Source organism: Balearica regulorum, chromosome 12, assembly GCF_011004875.1.
Source record: "Balearica regulorum gibbericeps isolate bBalReg1 chromosome 12, bBalReg1.pri, whole genome shotgun sequence".
NCBI lineage: Eukaryota > Metazoa > Chordata > Aves > Gruiformes > Gruidae > Balearica > Balearica regulorum.
Genome location: NC_046195.1, coordinates 15,351,075 through 15,367,429, shown reverse-complemented (window position 1 = coordinate 15,367,429; position 16,355 = coordinate 15,351,075). Strand labels below are relative to the sequence as shown.

General features: G+C 48.4%; 1 protein-coding gene across 7 annotated transcripts in view; it reads right to left on the bottom strand.

The window, feature by feature from the left end:
- The window catches only part of NTRK3 (neurotrophic receptor tyrosine kinase 3), a 218,397-nt gene that overhangs the window by 173,275 nt on the left and 28,767 nt on the right, over positions 1-16,355 (bottom strand). For all 7 annotated transcript variants that reach the window (XR_012837450.1, XM_075764640.1, XM_075764641.1 and 4 more), the window contains exons 2-3: positions 9,767-9,841; positions 8,359-8,430 (exon numbers count right to left, since the gene is read on the bottom strand). Coding sequence is in view for 6 of the 7 variants with exons in the window: in XM_075764640.1 (XP_075620755.1) it covers positions 8,359-8,430; positions 9,767-9,841 (147 nt within the window). In the remaining variant the exon portion in view is untranslated. The remainder of the gene's footprint in view (positions 1-8,358; positions 8,431-9,766; positions 9,842-16,355) is intronic.

Genomic DNA, 16,355 nt, shown 5'->3' with positions numbered 1-16,355 from the left:
AGACTAGAGACCAGGGTCCATGCTGCAGGCAGGGTGGCTTGTTCTAGGCTGTAGGCAGAGAGGTCAGAGCTGGTATGGCAGCAGGGAGGCCCAGCTGCAGGCAGAGAACACAGGAGGCTGGACAACTGGGTTGGAGGCAAGTCTGGAAATCTGGAGGTGGGAGGCAGAGAGACCCAGTCACAGGAAGAAGGCCGGGCACGGGTTGGAGGCTGGGAAGCCCTGCTGCAGGCAGGAAGATCGGCATCTGGGCTGGAATCCAGGAGGCTGGTGGTGCGGGCAGGGCAGGACCAGAGGCCGCAGAGGACCGGAGGCCGCGCACCTGCCGGCCCTGTCCGTGGTGCTGAAGCGCGGCCCCCCGGGGCACACGGTGCCGGCCACAGCCCCACCCCACGGGACACCCGTGGGCACCAGCAGAGCTGCCTGGGGACTCATTCCAGGAATGTCCTCACAGCATGCCGGAGGGCAGCGGATGTGGAACATACTCATCCTCAGTCCCTAGCAAGTCTACAGACACGGTTACCCCCAGGTCCTGGGGAAGACAAAGCTCGGGCTCTTATGGCAGCCTTGTAAATATCCCATGGTCTCTTGCATCTGATGTAATTCACAGCTCATCCCTTCACAAATACAAATGAGGGGAGCGGGGTGGTGGGAAACTCCACCCCTCCACCCATTTTTCTAATAAAATTTTATAATTCCAATAAAACACACGACTGCCTAACTTATGACATTTAAATTCTTGCCTAGTCACACACCATCATGAATTAATGTCCCATCATTCATGCCCTGTCGTATCTTATTGCTCAAATAACATATGATTTTAATGTTTCTATTTTTCTGCCCTGGTGCTTATTGCCTGTACATCAAAAAGGGAAAAATCAGACCTGCAATCATACTGTTAGTAAATCAGTATCATGGAAAGAAAAATCCCAGGTGAGAACTTGTGTGGTCACTGAATTTTCACTCATCCTGCCATGATTGTTCACTCTCTCCCCCAGCAGCTCTCAAGGAGGTTTCTGTATCCTCAGGTCCCTCTTGGGGATGTCCTCCTGCCTGTGCAGCACCTCTCAGACTGGCAGAGGCAGTTAAGACATGTCTTGGACCACATCAAAATAATTGAGCAACAGGGTTTGAGAAGCAAGAAAAAGGGACAGCCAGAGGCTGTCTCTGGAGTATCTCCATGCTGCAGTGACCTCAAAAGCCTAGGAACAAGATCCAGTCCTTATCCTGCCCAAATCTCCAGAAATCAGCTCTTTCTGTGCTATTGGTCATCTCAGATGTGGTATGATTTAACCAAGACACAACTACACCTCACCTTCAGGATCACATCAGAGAGGAATGTTTGGCCTCTCTTTGAAGGGAAGCTCACAAGACATCCATCAGGCTGTTGTCACACAGCAAGGACTATGTCACAGAGCCCCCCATAACCGCCAATATGTCTAAGGTTCATATTTTATCCTAAACCTGAAACAAAGCTTATAAAGAGACTCACACACACATGTAGGAACAGCCTCATCCAAAACATCCCCAGCATTGTCTGCAGCCTTTTTTAAAGTGGGGATGGGAAGAAAACAGGACCTTTGCAAAATCGCAGTCGCCCATTTCACATGTCTGCCAAAAGATAATTGATCAAACTTCAGAAAGGGGAAATACGTCTCGTAGGCATACAATGCAGCTGGAAAGAACATCTCAACACTTTGAAGGAAGGAAGGAGAGACAAAGCCACAGCAAAATCCTGAGAGCCCAGGTACCAGAGTGATAGGTATAACGTAAGAATCTGAGCAGGCAACAAATATTTGTGATAGCATTACTATAACTCATCTTACATTGCAACAGCATCCCACAATTGAAGGCCAGGTTTCACTAGAAACCATACAAGGTGTTATGCTGCAAATAGGCCAAATAAAAGCAGAGAAAACAAATGCTCTTATTCCAGGTTTTCAGATGGGAAACTGAGGCAGGACGTCTTGCTGCAAGGTGCACAAGTTAGAAAGTTTCTTTCTCAGGTCCCACTAGAGTACATCAGTCAAACTCACCACTCCACCTCCTATTACAATACAATAAACTCTCTCCACAGCCAAGTGAAACACCCTGCAGCCAGGAATTAGTTACCCAGCCCTCCAAATGCAGGTCAAATGATTTTGACCCAGCCTGAAGGAAAACCACAGCCCTGTGGGGAACTGGTCTCTCCTCTGGCCTTGTGCACAATGGCTGGTAAAACACAGGACCTACCTCTGCCACTGCAGAAAAAGGAATAGCTGCAGTTAACTGCTTATCAGTCACCTGCGGTAACAGCTGGGAATAAGCATGCCATCAAATCGCTGCTGCTGATTAGCATATCAGCAAGGACCTGCACTACACTGGCATCCAGGGGACAAAGCAGATGAGGGGCAGAACAGGAAAGTTTATGGAAGCAGAGGAGATGTTACTGCTGTTTATTTTAGTGACTGTTCTATAAGCATGCCCAGCATTTTATAGAAGAACTAGAGACACATGGGGGAAAATGCTTCACTGAGTAAATCACAGCACAGAGGTTTGCTCCTAGAAGGGGCTGGAGCAGGAACATCCTTAGAGTGGAAATGGGAATCAAAGGGTACCCAAGCTGCCTGCTTGACTAGGGATAGTAAAGGAACATTCACCTAACGGAAATTAAAAGCTGTTTAAATCTCTCATACTTCTTTCTTTGCCTATATTCATGGAGAAATTAAGTTCCTATTTAGTCCTTTGCAAGTGCAAAATAAAGCACATTAAACTATCAAGGAGGCTGTTTAGGAAACACATTTTACTTCATCCTCACAGTGAGCTAAGAGCTCACATACAGTCATTTACTGTGCCCCAGCTGATACACACAGACTTGTTAGGCTGCACTGACTCAAGAATATGGATGGGAAATCAAGAGCAATTAACACATGACAGTTTGGGTTAGGAGACGACTGCCAGGATGGGTATGACAGCAGCGCAGTGATGAAAGGACAAAGCACGGAGAAATCATCAGGAAGGAGGAGGAAGGGTAATAGGACATGCAGAATCAAGCAGAGGGTGGCAGGCACTCACAGGGCCTGGAGCTGGTTACAGCAGGAGAGCAAAAGAGAGTTTAACCCTGCTTGGTATATATGAAAGGCTCTTTCAGAGCATGGCAATAGATCGTTAACCACAAAGCAGGGGAAAATTACCCTCAAGCCATGACCAAGAAGGAACAGTTATATACTTGCAAGAATTCAGCATTTGATATTTTATTTCTTTATTTAGTGTAAGACCTTGATCAAGCTCTCAGACACACAGAGCAAAGAAGCAGAACCTTTCCGGCCTTGCAAGACAGTTGCCTGCAGCCCTCTGAAAGCACATGGGCCTCAGTTGCTGGAGGGCTTTGAGTGCTGTCCTGAAACAGCACTGAAGAGGGCAGAGCACCACTCACCAACCTTGGTCTGCCTCAGCCACCTCAATTTTCAAGAGATGCAGTCTAGTTTCTTTCCTATCAAAGTCTACAACCATAACACACCTCTGGGAATACCCATGTCAAAGATACAAACTACATCCAATACCAGGGTGTGATTTCATGTGATGCTGCACAACTGCCATGAACCCTACCAGGACAACAAAGCTAACTCCATCCTCATAAACCAACACAACCTACAGAGAAGGTTCTGGGAGGCTCCAGATTAACCACAGCTCAGGTTTGCCTATGGAAACAAGCCCACAGATCAGCCAGCTCAGTCTTTCACTGGGTAAAGCCGGTCCATGTGCATTCCTGCCAGCACCTTCCAGATCTTCCCCAGTCCTCATTTTTGGGAGAAAGAGACTGACAGGATCACATAGATTAAAATGCCTGTGGAACAGAAGGTGATCTGACCATACCATACTCACCAGTTACACTCAGCACAAAAACCAGTTACACTCAGCACAAGGCACTCCAGGGTCTCCATCTTGAAGACCCTTGGGCGATGGCTGGAAGAGAAAGCATGATCTTCAATCCCATCCTTGCTCAGGCAGGCAGCGCTGAGAGAGAGCTCTTTGACAGGAGCTGTGTCTTGGCCAGCCCACAAACCAATTTAAAGCACATATAAAACTCCCAAAGACAGTTAGAGAAGAGCCTCTGAATGCAGACAGAAATGGCAATTATTAATTTTCTACACAGAAATCTGACTACTTAAGCCTTATTTAAAAGTGTGCCTGTCTCTAATTACACAGCCTTAATTTGTTTTCTTTACTACACAATAAATAAGGTGTGCACAATTACCCTCTGCAAATACAAGGCAGTGCCTCCTGACTGGCTGGCTGAGTACGCAGCAGCCCAGGAAAGCATTTAGAGGGAATCACAGTCTCTTAAGTACCTGCTTCCTGGTAAAGGGGGACTCAGGCACTGCAAACATCAACTTGTCTAGCTCTAGGCACAACCTGCTGGGAGCCTGCTCTCTTACATGCATAGCTCTACTGTCCCACCGCCAGTGAAGGCGGGACACTTTGGCCAGCAGCAAACAGGTCCTGTCCTCTCCCCTGCACTATGAAGCTCAGTTCTCCTGTGGACTTCCCAGTGCCTAATGAGGACTGTGACAATGTTGTATTCCTCTTCACAAGGAGCTACAACTACCTCTCTTTACTATTCCTCTGTCTGTTTTCATGGTGTGTGCAGGAGCTCGATATCCTCACAACTTGTAGTCCTCTATCAAGTTCAAATAAATTGGCCAAAGCATTCCATTGTTATTAGGAGAAGGACAGGGAGAGCAACAGCACACAAGACTTTTTCCTTCAATAAACTGTGCTAAACAAGTTGCCATAGTAAATATGTATTCAGATGGTTTACACATCTCAGATTTAGGAACCATATCATCCTAAAAGCTTTCTTGTACTGCTTCAAGTCAGAGACTGAAGTTTTCTGTCAACACCAAACATTTCCTATGTTCACCTGCATCGCCTACTAACACTAACTTCCACAGAGCTTGGCTACAGGGGCTTAGTTTTCCACAGCCTAGCTCTGCTGGTCCTCACATCCAGTGCATGATGTTCTCCAGGACCATCCCCGTATTAGCCAAAGGGCTGTCAAAGCTGCACAGAAATGGGACAAGGAACCCACCAATGCAGCTTTGCCCAGTGAGAAGACCTCCAGAGCAAGGGCACAAAAAGACACTGGCTGACATCCAGTTTACATCAGACCCACATCCATCTCCGTTCAACATCCAGCCAGTACCTGTTCTAGAAGTGTCAACTGCCTCAGCCCAGTCACCAACAGAAGAGGTAGATCCACGTCACAAAACCCACTGTTATATTTTGGATTAATTGCCTCTGGAGCAGTGGTAGGCTTCACAGCACCGACAATCAGACAAGCCATGGAGCCCTAACTCTCCTCGTGCAAGGAGAGGGATCCAAAGCTATTTCTACACCCACACCTCTGGCTCCCAGTCACCCACTGCTCCTCTGCTGATTAGATTGCCCTCAAGCCCCCTACACTTATACAGCTAATTTCAAACCTTAAAGGACAAGCATGACCCTGGCAGGCTGCACTTTGCAGCATTCAGCTGCCAGAGCAGTAGACCTGAAAGTGCTCCAAACCCCTTCATGGGTTTCTCACCTTTCCTCCCTGACTCTGTGATGGGAAAGGGGGTGGAAGGAAACAAGCCAAACCTCACCCAGAACCATTATCTTACACAAACCCCCACAAACCTGAACTCCTGCAATTAGAGCTGGGATAAGTGATCTGCTTGTGATTGCACAGCTGGGGTCTGAAGACAAGTGCATGCACCGAGGAAGGGCCAGAAATAGAAGTTGCTGGGAGAAGGCAGAGCTATCTGGCCCATCTGAGAGGAGGAAACCTTGATGAAAGGCACTGGGGAAAAAAAAATCATCTCATTTCCACAAGAGGCTGGAGTTTAACCCAGGATGGGGGGGGGGGGGAACCCCACAGCTGTTGAGTCTTCACAAATTTGTACATGAGCTTCATGTGGAAAAATGCCTGTTGCTGCTCAGATCCAGCTTGCAGCACCCCACAAAGGTCCAGCCCAGGGTGCCCATCACCCTGTGCCAGCCATCCCCAGCAGTAAAGTCCCTCTGTCTTTTATTAAACACATTTACTGTCTATTGACTCAACTCCACCTCCAACTATCCAAACAGCCAGCAAAGGAGAAGGAAAGCCAGGGAGACAGCTATAACACATAGCAGCAACTCAGCAAGCCTTAAGCACACCATCCCACGGTCCCCAGCCCTGCACCCACCCAGCTGCAGCCGGCCCTGCTGCAAGGGGCTTGGGACAGTACCCCTCGCTCCTGTCAGCTACCGTACCTGGTTACGGCAGCCCAAGACTTACAGCAGAGTGACATTTCCATTAATCCTTTTATCCCTGGCTCCTGTGTGCAGCGGCTGTAGAAAATGTCAGGCCCTTGGCGAGCTGAGCTCCCCAGGAGGCAGCAGCTGCTGTGGAGCAGCCGAGGATGCACCCCAACGCGCTTGTACAGTGCTGTAGCCACAGAGGGGACTCCGGGTGGCACCAGGTGCCTGCCAAGCTGCAAAAAAGCCTCAGGAGCCATTGTAGTCCCCCCATCAGGGAGAGACACCCAGAAAAACCAGCAACACCATGGTCTGAGAGGCTCCGGGGAGCAGGAGGGAGTACACCATGTACCCGACATCCACTGTGAGAGACATCCACCTTGCAAACGTCCACACTACCAGGTCCCAGGAGCAGCCTCAAAACCCACTGGCAAACACTAACCAAATAATATACTTACTTGCCTCGAGCTTCAAAAGGCAAGGAAAGAAAGATGTTAAGAACATGATCAATCTTACATGGCCCAAGCAGTAAACAAACACATATTTCATCACCACATACCAACCTTAACTCTTGACACAAGATGGATGTGGGGTTTTTTTTTTTTCCCCATCTCAAAAGTAATCTCAAAAGACAAAAACAAACACTTTTGGAACAAGCAGCAACAATTGCATGTGTAAACATTAACAACACATTCAGCCCCAAAGCAAGCATAAGTGGCCTTCTAAACTTCTGCAATATCCAAGCTAATTTCATCAGGAATCAAATGTTATTCATTTTACCTGCTAGATACATAAACAGCAACCACACAATTAACACACACACCCCCCAAAATCAGTAATGAACTACAGAAAACACAAAAAACCCCAAACAGCTACAAATCAAAATAACAAAGCACAGAAATCTGGAAAATCCCAGTGGTCAGCATTAAGGAGGGTTTATGATGACAAAATAAGCACTTCTTTAAACTCAAAAAGGCTCAGTGCTTTTTCACAACACCCTTAAACTATGCATGCCCTTTGCTACTGCAGATCTCCTATTTAGCAAGTACTTTACCGTAACTTAGCAACTGTAACTGGTTTTCCAAAAAGGAAGCTTTTGGGGTTTTCAGTTCACATCATCTCCAAGCAGATATCAAAAGACAAATCTATCCTACTCTGCAGGTCGCATCCATCTCCCTCCACCAGGGCCATGCCCGTATCGATGGCCACATGCATCTGCAGACTCAAATGGATGGGCGCTACAGTAATTTTTCATGGAAGAAGCCACTAGTATTTGTTCCCAAAAAGCAGAGATACGCACACTCTCCCATCCAGCCCACCAGCTCGTGCTCAAGGCCAGTGGCCTCTCACCAACCCCTTGTCACCTTTTATATCTATACTGGAGCTGAGAGGAGTTTGATCATGGATACAGTCACTTTGATGAGATATTTCAAGCCCATGGAGTGCCTTGCACACCAGCCTGAAATTCAGGCTTTCCTTTATTGCCTTGGGAAAAGTAAATGCATATTTAGAAAAGAAATCAAAGCCCTTGGACTCAAGGATGCAGGAATTCCCCAGGACGCCATACCCACTAGCTAACAATGCCCCAGAAGCTGGACACTTGTGCAGCATCCCATGATAACAAGGCTCCAGCACAAAACGTCCCCACCCCAGGCCTGCTGCAGATGCCAATTTAAGAATTCAATAATTGGGAAGAGCTGGCAGCCCCACGCACCAGGATTTGTGCTGGAAAAGCATCCTTTGGTTAAAAGCTAATGAGCAGGGCAGGCTCCGGCTGTGTGCTGGGGCACATAGCTGCCCCTCAAACTCTGCAGAAAGGGAAATGTGCACTGGCTACTGCAAGGCTGCTAATGACACAAGCGCTCGTTAGAGCGGCAATCAAAGCTGGTCTAGTTATTAGACACCAAAACCCATCAGCTACCCAGCAGGAGCTCACCCCATCCTGCATCAGGGTCCATTGCACTTCCCTGTGCCTTCACTTCTCCTCCCCCGCCTCTTCCACCTCTCCCCACCAGCATCCCCCTTTCCTCCCAACAGGCACTTTGGGGATCGGCTTCCCACAGGGAGCAGAGGGAAAAGGGTGCAGGAGCCGATGGCACTCACATGTAGCGCAGGTGAGGGTTCTTGGCAAAGGCGCGTGGCTGGATGTTTCGTAGTCCTGAGTTCCTGATTGTCCTGCAAAGAGATGCAGAAGGGCAGCAATGGAGTCAAGGCAAACAACTGCTCTAAAACCCCACACTCAGCATCTGAGGTGCACTGGGAGCCCTCGACTCCCCTCCCGGGAGGCACATCTCTCCCCAGACAGCCTCTGTGAGTTACAAGCAAAGAGGAAATTGGGCTTTTCAGCTTCATCTGATATGGTGACAGCACAGGCTTAGCACAGACAAGACTTGCTGCTGGGCAAGACTCTCCCCCACATCCACCAAAGCTTGCTGGGGTGGCACAGAACATCATCTGCCCCCTCCACAAGCAGCACTGCCTGCTCCCACAGCAAACCTAACCCCAGCACTGCCATCTCCCCTCCCTCAAACCCAAGAGAAAGCCCTTCTGCTTGCAGCTCTGATAAGGAGGGATGACGGTTTTGTGTATAAAGTTATGGACATTGAAAGGGGACTCCTCTTCCCTCCCTGTTTTGGAGAAGCTCTATCAGCACTACAGCCAGGATTTATCATTATTTGCTGCAGACAAAAGTATGCCTGACTCCATTGCTGCTTTCTTAGGTGAGGCGAGAACAGCAGCCAGCCTGCTTACAAGGGCATGCGTATGCATTAAAAGTACAGCTCGCTGGGGTTTGGTTACTGAGCACTCAGCAATATACGCTTCTCCAGCCCGCGCGCAAGCTGGACCTAATGCGTTTCACTGGGAGCTTTACATTAGCAGAGTCTCTGATTAACCCTGAGCAATACTGTACATCTCACACAAGCAGCCCCCAGGGCGCTCCCAGCTCCAGGAGGAGGAATTAAAGGATTAGGTGGTATCCTCACGTGGCCAGGCTTCCCAAGCACCTGGCAAGTCCCTTCAATCTCACAGACCTCAGTTTCCCCTCCATGACACACACAGTTGACCTCGCCTGGTGCTTGGAGGGTTGTGCAGGGAGATGCCCTTATCGTGCAGCACCACCAGGATGGCAGCTACACTAAACGAGGACCAACAGCCCAGCAGTGAAGGATCGGTGGAGACAGCTGGAATTTTGCATTGTGGGGCTGAAATGAGTCAGAACAACGCACGAGCCCAGAACCAGAACAGGGGGGAGAAGAGAGGTCAGGGCTGATGTGTGTTGACAGAACTGTCAGGAGTTAGCAATCTTCCTTCTCACAGACCCAGCAAAGACCAAAAAGCACTTCATCTCCCTTTTGTAGAGTCTCATGGCAAAATACAGCAGAGCCAGCAGCTTAACCAGGCTCTGAACACCATGGCGTGGAGACCGCGACGGAGGGAAGCCACAGCTCTTTGCTAGAAGGAAGGGCTTGCCCCGTGCTGTTCCCCTCCCCGACACGCAGAACATACTCACAGCCTCTGGAGTCCTGTGTACAGCTCCATGTCTACGGCGTTCAGTGTCTGCAAGTTCTTCCAGTTCTCTATGTGTCTGTGGAGAAGAAGGAAAGGCTCAGCTGTGGCACAACCAGATGGTTGCTCTGCCCGCGCAGGGGACGGCACACAGAGGGAGCGTGTCATGCCCTACCACCCAGCCCCATTCTGCTTTCCCAGCACCCGAAAAAGCCAGATAACATGGTTTTACCCACAATTTCAAGCGTGAAATGGGCAACTAAGCCATTGAACATCCTTCCCCTAGTCATTCCCCCTCTCTGCACCTCAGTGAAACAAAAACATGATCAAGATGACTCACACAAAAGGAGTAAAAGCAAATAAAATCTCTCTACAAAAACTTAGGGCCTAAATGGGGCAAAAACCCAGTCATATTTATCCAATCTCTTACTGGGGTGGACAAACAGGGTCCTAGTCTTTGCTGGCTGGAAGCGCTGCTGGCAGGAGAGCACCAAACTTGGTTTGGAAACCGTGCCTTTATTATAAATTCCACAGTCGCCCGGGGCACTCTGGCAGGTATGTTATAGAGAGCAAAAAACAGAAATAGATCTGTCACCACAGAATCGTTACTCAGTAAATATTAGAGCTGGGGGAAGGTGACAGATCGACAGCCCCAGAGAACAGGGTCCCCTGTTATCAGCAGCACAGGAGCAATGCTGCCAGCAGCGTGGCCGGCTTGCTGTGGCCACGGGCCTCTGCTAACAAGCTGCAATGCTGCGTGGTGGGAAGGAGCTCAGTCCTCATCCCCCAGGCAGTCCTTGGCCAGTTCAGGCTTTCTCCCAGACTGAACTTGGATACCCTCCCACCAGAAAGCACAAACATTTTCAAGAGGGTCTTTGCTGGGGAGCAGGTGGAGGTGGTCCTCTCTCAAAGGGAGCTGAGTGGGAAAAACATCTGTCTGGTCCCCTTAGACAATATGTAAAAAGCCCAACCTCAAAGTTTATTAACACGTGCACCCCAGCTCACACCTGCCCTGATGCAATAGTTGGCTTTGGGCTCAGCCCTGGAGAGGGGAAACATTTCCAAGTGATGCAGGATTGGGCTGATAAGAGAACCCGAGAACCATCCCTTCTAGGCAAGAAGGTTGCAGGACCCCACGTGGTGGTCCAGAGGGTAAGCGAAAGAGGGACCTTTGACCACTTCCAGAGCAGTCACAGGAGCCATACATTTCTCCACCAGCACTCACTATGCCTTCTACTTGCACAAGAACAGATGAATTAGCATGACAGAAGTATATGGATCTATTTGAGACATATCCCAAACACCACCCAGCTCAAGAAAAAAAAAAACAACCATAGCCTGGCTTAAACCTAAACATATTTCTCTGCTTTTACTATACAGATCCAAGAAAAGCAGAGACCCACAAGAGTCACCTCTGCTTTCCACATGTTCCATAATTGTCTGCATACCCTGAGGGGTTAGCATAAGGACACAACATAAGCTCCCAACTGGCTGCTGCATGACAGTGTAAGTTACGGTTCATCCTCAACGACCTGCTCATCGGCTTGGATTGCCTGTGTCCCAGACAGAATGAGGAACAGGACATTATTACAGCCATTTTGTATTCCCTGTGAACACTTGCAGAACAAAACACAGACTGGGAGGTGTCAGTCAAGAGATCCAATGGCTCACTGAGACCCTTCCAAAACAGGGTAAGGCTGCGAGTTTAGGTCCTGGGCCACAAGATTGCAGGACTGAGCAAGGCTAGAAACACAAGTTGAAGACATTTCCCACCTGCAGCTCCTACAACTCAAATGAGAGGGTCACTCAAGAGAAAGAAGAACATGGGAAGAAGCAGGAATGGCATTATGTGGGTTTACCACCAGGGCATGCTGGAGCTACAGCATCTGAGCAATGACCTTCGGGGAGGGATGGAGCGGCCCTGAGCCAGGAGCTATGGAGCAACCACAGCTGGGAAGGAGGCAGCGGCCAGATTGGCTCTTGTTTTATTGATTGTGTTTGCTAAAAAAAGTCAAGGTTATTTTTGACCTGACACTCAAAGCCATGCGGGCAGCATTCTAGAAGAGGCAGAAAAAGACCTGAGCTTGTTCCCAGCGACACATACAGGCATGATTTTCTGATGACAGCACTGGGGTACAGGGATCTTGGGGGTCCCCCATGGCCAAGCACCCCCCAGAAGTGACATTACACTAGACTGCAAATACAACTCCATAACCGGTGTTCCAGCATCCCAAACAAAGGCTTTGAGCTTCCTGAGCCAAATATGCTTTGGTATGTTATTTAACCTAGACGTACACCACCCATAAAGGGAGAGACAAGAGAAGCAACAGTGGAAATACATACACACACGTATAGGATAATCCCCCAACCTAGCAGCTGCTTTATGTAGAGTGCAATACAGGGAAATAGCATCATCTTGAATTAGGTGCACAGGTCAGCAAGGAACTTTGAGTCCTTTAAGCTACACAGACACTTCCCTTCTCAGGGACTCCCAGAAATGGCTCTTCCCCTTTTTTCTCTGATTTTTCAACTTAGCAGGAGTTGCACCCTTGCTCCTAGAAGTGGCACATCAGTCTTGGTTCACAGGCACCCTGAAGATATACAAGGAAAACCATTTTTTTTTTTTTTGTTCCCTATTTCTTTGGAAAGAATACCTTGGAAACTTTGTGCTGGCTAGGTTCACCTGAATTCACTTTAAAAAAAAACAACCAAACAAAAAACCAAACACAAAACCAACAGCATCTTATTCTTAAAGCTCAAGGAGTCAAGCTGTGATTGCAAAATTGGCAGTGGTTGCACAGGAAAGCAAACCAACAAGCAAAGAAACTCCATCTCAAACTTAAGTCCGTCTTCATGTCCTTCAGTATCTCAACTAGTTCCCCCTCTTTTCCTTCCAGGGTTTTACTTGCCCTAGAAATCTTATATCCTCCCAACTGCTGCTGAAGACTGAGACCTTCCCTTCTCCTCTGCCTCGGTTCATTAACCTGGCAGGAACATGCGTGCTGGGTTCATGCCAAATACAGACGTGACAACTCCCAACCCTGCCCTGGTCTCTGCAATCAGGCATTGAAGTATGAATTACAGTCAGTGAGTTAGTCCCTCCTCCCTGCAAACGTCTCCAAGTATATATTCTTGTGGCATTCCTCAGTTATTACTAAAGGTAAGCTGCTCTTCTGCAAGACACAATAGCTTCAAGACCAATACCATACTTCACGAATCCTGAAGTGCTCTCCATATATGCATCCACCTAGACTAATTTCCAACCAAGACCACATGAGATGCATTGCTCACACAGATGAGATTACCCACTTTTTTTTTTTTTTTTTGGGGGGGGGGGGGGGGGGTGGCAGGAAAGGGGTATTTAAATACTCACTTCTTCCTCATACTTCTTGACTGGAGGGTCCTGCTGGTCCAGATCTCCTTGCACTGCAGAGCTGGCTTTGTATCGTGCCTTTTACAGACCGATCAAAGCTCACCTTAAGATTAGCTAGAGCTTTGTCCTCCCAACTCATACTGAAATGCTGCACCAGAATTCCCCTGCTCTTCTCATTTCTTACCCACAAGCATTCTACATCCATTTTCTCTTGTGTCAAAACTGTCTTTGCTTAAGCAGCTGTTTTCCTTTCCTGGCATTTCCTCTTCCCTCCTTTACAAGCAAGAGCCAGACCCACCCAGCTATCACTTATAAGTTACATGAGGGCAGCTCTTCTAAGGCAGCACGTCTGTACCGAGCAGTGAAGTGCAAGGCAAATTGTCTCAAGTGCCTTGAAGAGATACTAACTCAAGTCCCAGAAGTGATGCAGATATATTGCTCAGGCAGAGTCCTGCTGGCGAGGTTATTTTGCTTCTGGTTTCAGACCCAGCACAGCTGGCGCTCATGCTTCATGACCTATGCAAGAAGGACCACTGTGATAGACACTGTAATAGAAAATGGCGCTCTATTTTCATCATCAGCCTATTTGAGTCCTTTTTTCTTGAACAAGTGACCGAAAACACAGAGCAGTCTCCAGGTGGTGTCATTTGCGTAGCAGCATGAGCAACTCCCCAATTACACTGGAAATACTTTGACTTGTGGCCTGAGATCACACTGGTCTCACAGTCCCATCAGCCTGGTGTCTTGTTTTCACCCCATAATCAAGCACTGCACCAGGCACTTCTATCCACCAGGTCCTTTCCAACTGACATCATTTCCTAGCTGGCAGCAAAAGTCCCTGTTACATCCACATTCATCCCACTTCACATTACAGAATCTCTCTTGGTTTTGCTACTGCAGCTCTTCCCCTTGTCCATCCTCATCCCATGCAAAGCCAATGAGCATGCTCCTGCCTCTGGTACCAGTGTCCTCAACAAAGCAGGTGCCAGCATCACCTCCGAGGAACGTCAGCAGTTATCTCCTCTTTCAACACCTCCCACCACCACTTCTCCTTTACCCAGCTCTTCACCTACAACAGCTGGGTTACACTGTGTTTTCTCCAGAAAAACAAACCGCTTATGATGTAATGCAGCACCATATTAACCTCTCACTATGAAGTCATCTCTTTGCCAAGGAAATCTGTTACCTTTCCAGAGGAAGACATGGGGTAAGCTAACTTTAGGAGACCAACCCTGCATTGTATCTCAGCCTCAATGTACCTACAGCCATGCCTTTAAAACTTTGTTAAAATCCTTGTAGACCACTGAAGTCAGACCAATGGTCAATCCACAGCATAGGTGCTGTGTCCCAGTTAACAGTGAACTTGTGAAACGCAAAGCCCTGTTTGCCAGCTCCACAGCTCACAGGCATCACACGTCTCACCCCCAGATCCCAGAGCACTGTCTGAAGCCAGTAAGGAGGCAGGTGTCTCTGCCCCTGTGTCACACAGGGGTGCAGAGGGACATCAGCAATCTTGTTGACCATATGGTCACCAAGTCACAGGATTTAGGTTTCAGCTAGTTTCCAGAAGTGCCAGGAGCTTGTCCCACTTGCTGGAAAGGGATCGGTGGCCACTATATTAATTGGAACAGCAGTTCCCATTAGTCATCCAAAAGGACACCATGCAAGGAGGCGTTTGACAACACCGGCTGGTGTCACCTTCTTGAGACCACACAGCAAGCCTGCACCACTCCATGTGCTCCCCTTCCAGCCCAGGGTCAAGGCAGCAAGGGAGACAAGAATATCCATTGGGATTTAAACACAACCAGGCTCATTTTGTCCCACATGCACAGAGCAGAGGTGAAAAACAGCCTCTTATGCCAATTTACCAAGTGATTAGCTTGAGGCTACTTAATGTATCTGGCCTTCCTTCACCCTCCTCATACAACAAGGATAATATTTATCTAATCTCTCTCAGCTTTTCAAGTGCTGCGGTCAATAGCTAAAAAAGGCACTCGATAAGCGCCAAGTATTATATAGCATGTGTACACACATGCTACCCAAATCTATATCTAGCCCAGACTAGAGTGACTTTTCATCAGGATGCCATCAGCTCCATTCACTGCCAGAGCAGATGACACATCTCCGTTAGAGCCATGCCGTGCAAGTGCCACCACTTGCGTTTGGATGCTGGGCAATGAATAAATTGCGTGCCAGCAAGCAGGCAGCACCCCGACACACACGCAATTATTTTATATACATATATATATATGAAAGCCAAGCAGAGCGTTTGACTCCTCTCTCTTGTAGGGCAACAGGAAAATTGATTCGTCATCCAGGCATATTATACCTCGCGATCCAGACAGAAGCATTAGCTCTCGATTACCTGATATGTTTAGCGTTATAAACAAACCTCCCGGCACGCCAGCGTCAGACCATGCAAATAGGACTTTGATTGCAGGGGAGGAATAGAGGGAAGACGTCTCTTAAAATCCTTGACCATTAAGACCAGCCACCTACAAGCAGAGGTGCTGCAGATGTTGATGGGAAGCCCTGGAGGCTGGGAAACCCACGGCACGGGGGCAGGTCCCAGACTCCAGGGCAAAGCACAGCCACGGGCCGGGGGGGGGGGATTGCCAGCTCCTTTTATCCATCCCTCACACCCCACGCAGGGCTGAGGAAGCCATAAAGGAATCAGCTATCTTTCACAGTATTATAAGGCACTTATCACATACATTTAATAACCAGAGGCATGAAGGACTTGATTTCCTCAATATGAAAGTTATAAAAGTGAATTGGTAACTGAGCATTAAAGGCAAGTGCAGCTGAATAAAGACTTATGAGGGCAATATTTTTCGTATTTAAAGCGTGGGCTTCCCCTTCCCAAAAGCACACGGAAAAGTCACCCAGTGGCAGATAACTTCGCATCATTAAGGATAATTTGAGGTCAGTGGGAAGGGTGGGAGGGTGGTGGGGTGGGGTGGCAGGGAGAAAGCAAATCCAGCTTTGTAGAAACAATTATGAGCAAAACCCCATAGTGTAATTGGGATTCATTAAGGTAGTGATCATAAAACACACCACTGCAACACAGCTCCCTCCGCACTAGCAGATCCGCTCCTCTTGCCAAGGCCACACAGGGATACGTGGGTGCTATGGAGGATGCAAGGGGGGATGTACCCTGTTCCCCATCCCACATCCAACCCAACCCCTCCAGAAAGCCTGGGCAAAGGAAAAAGCCCCG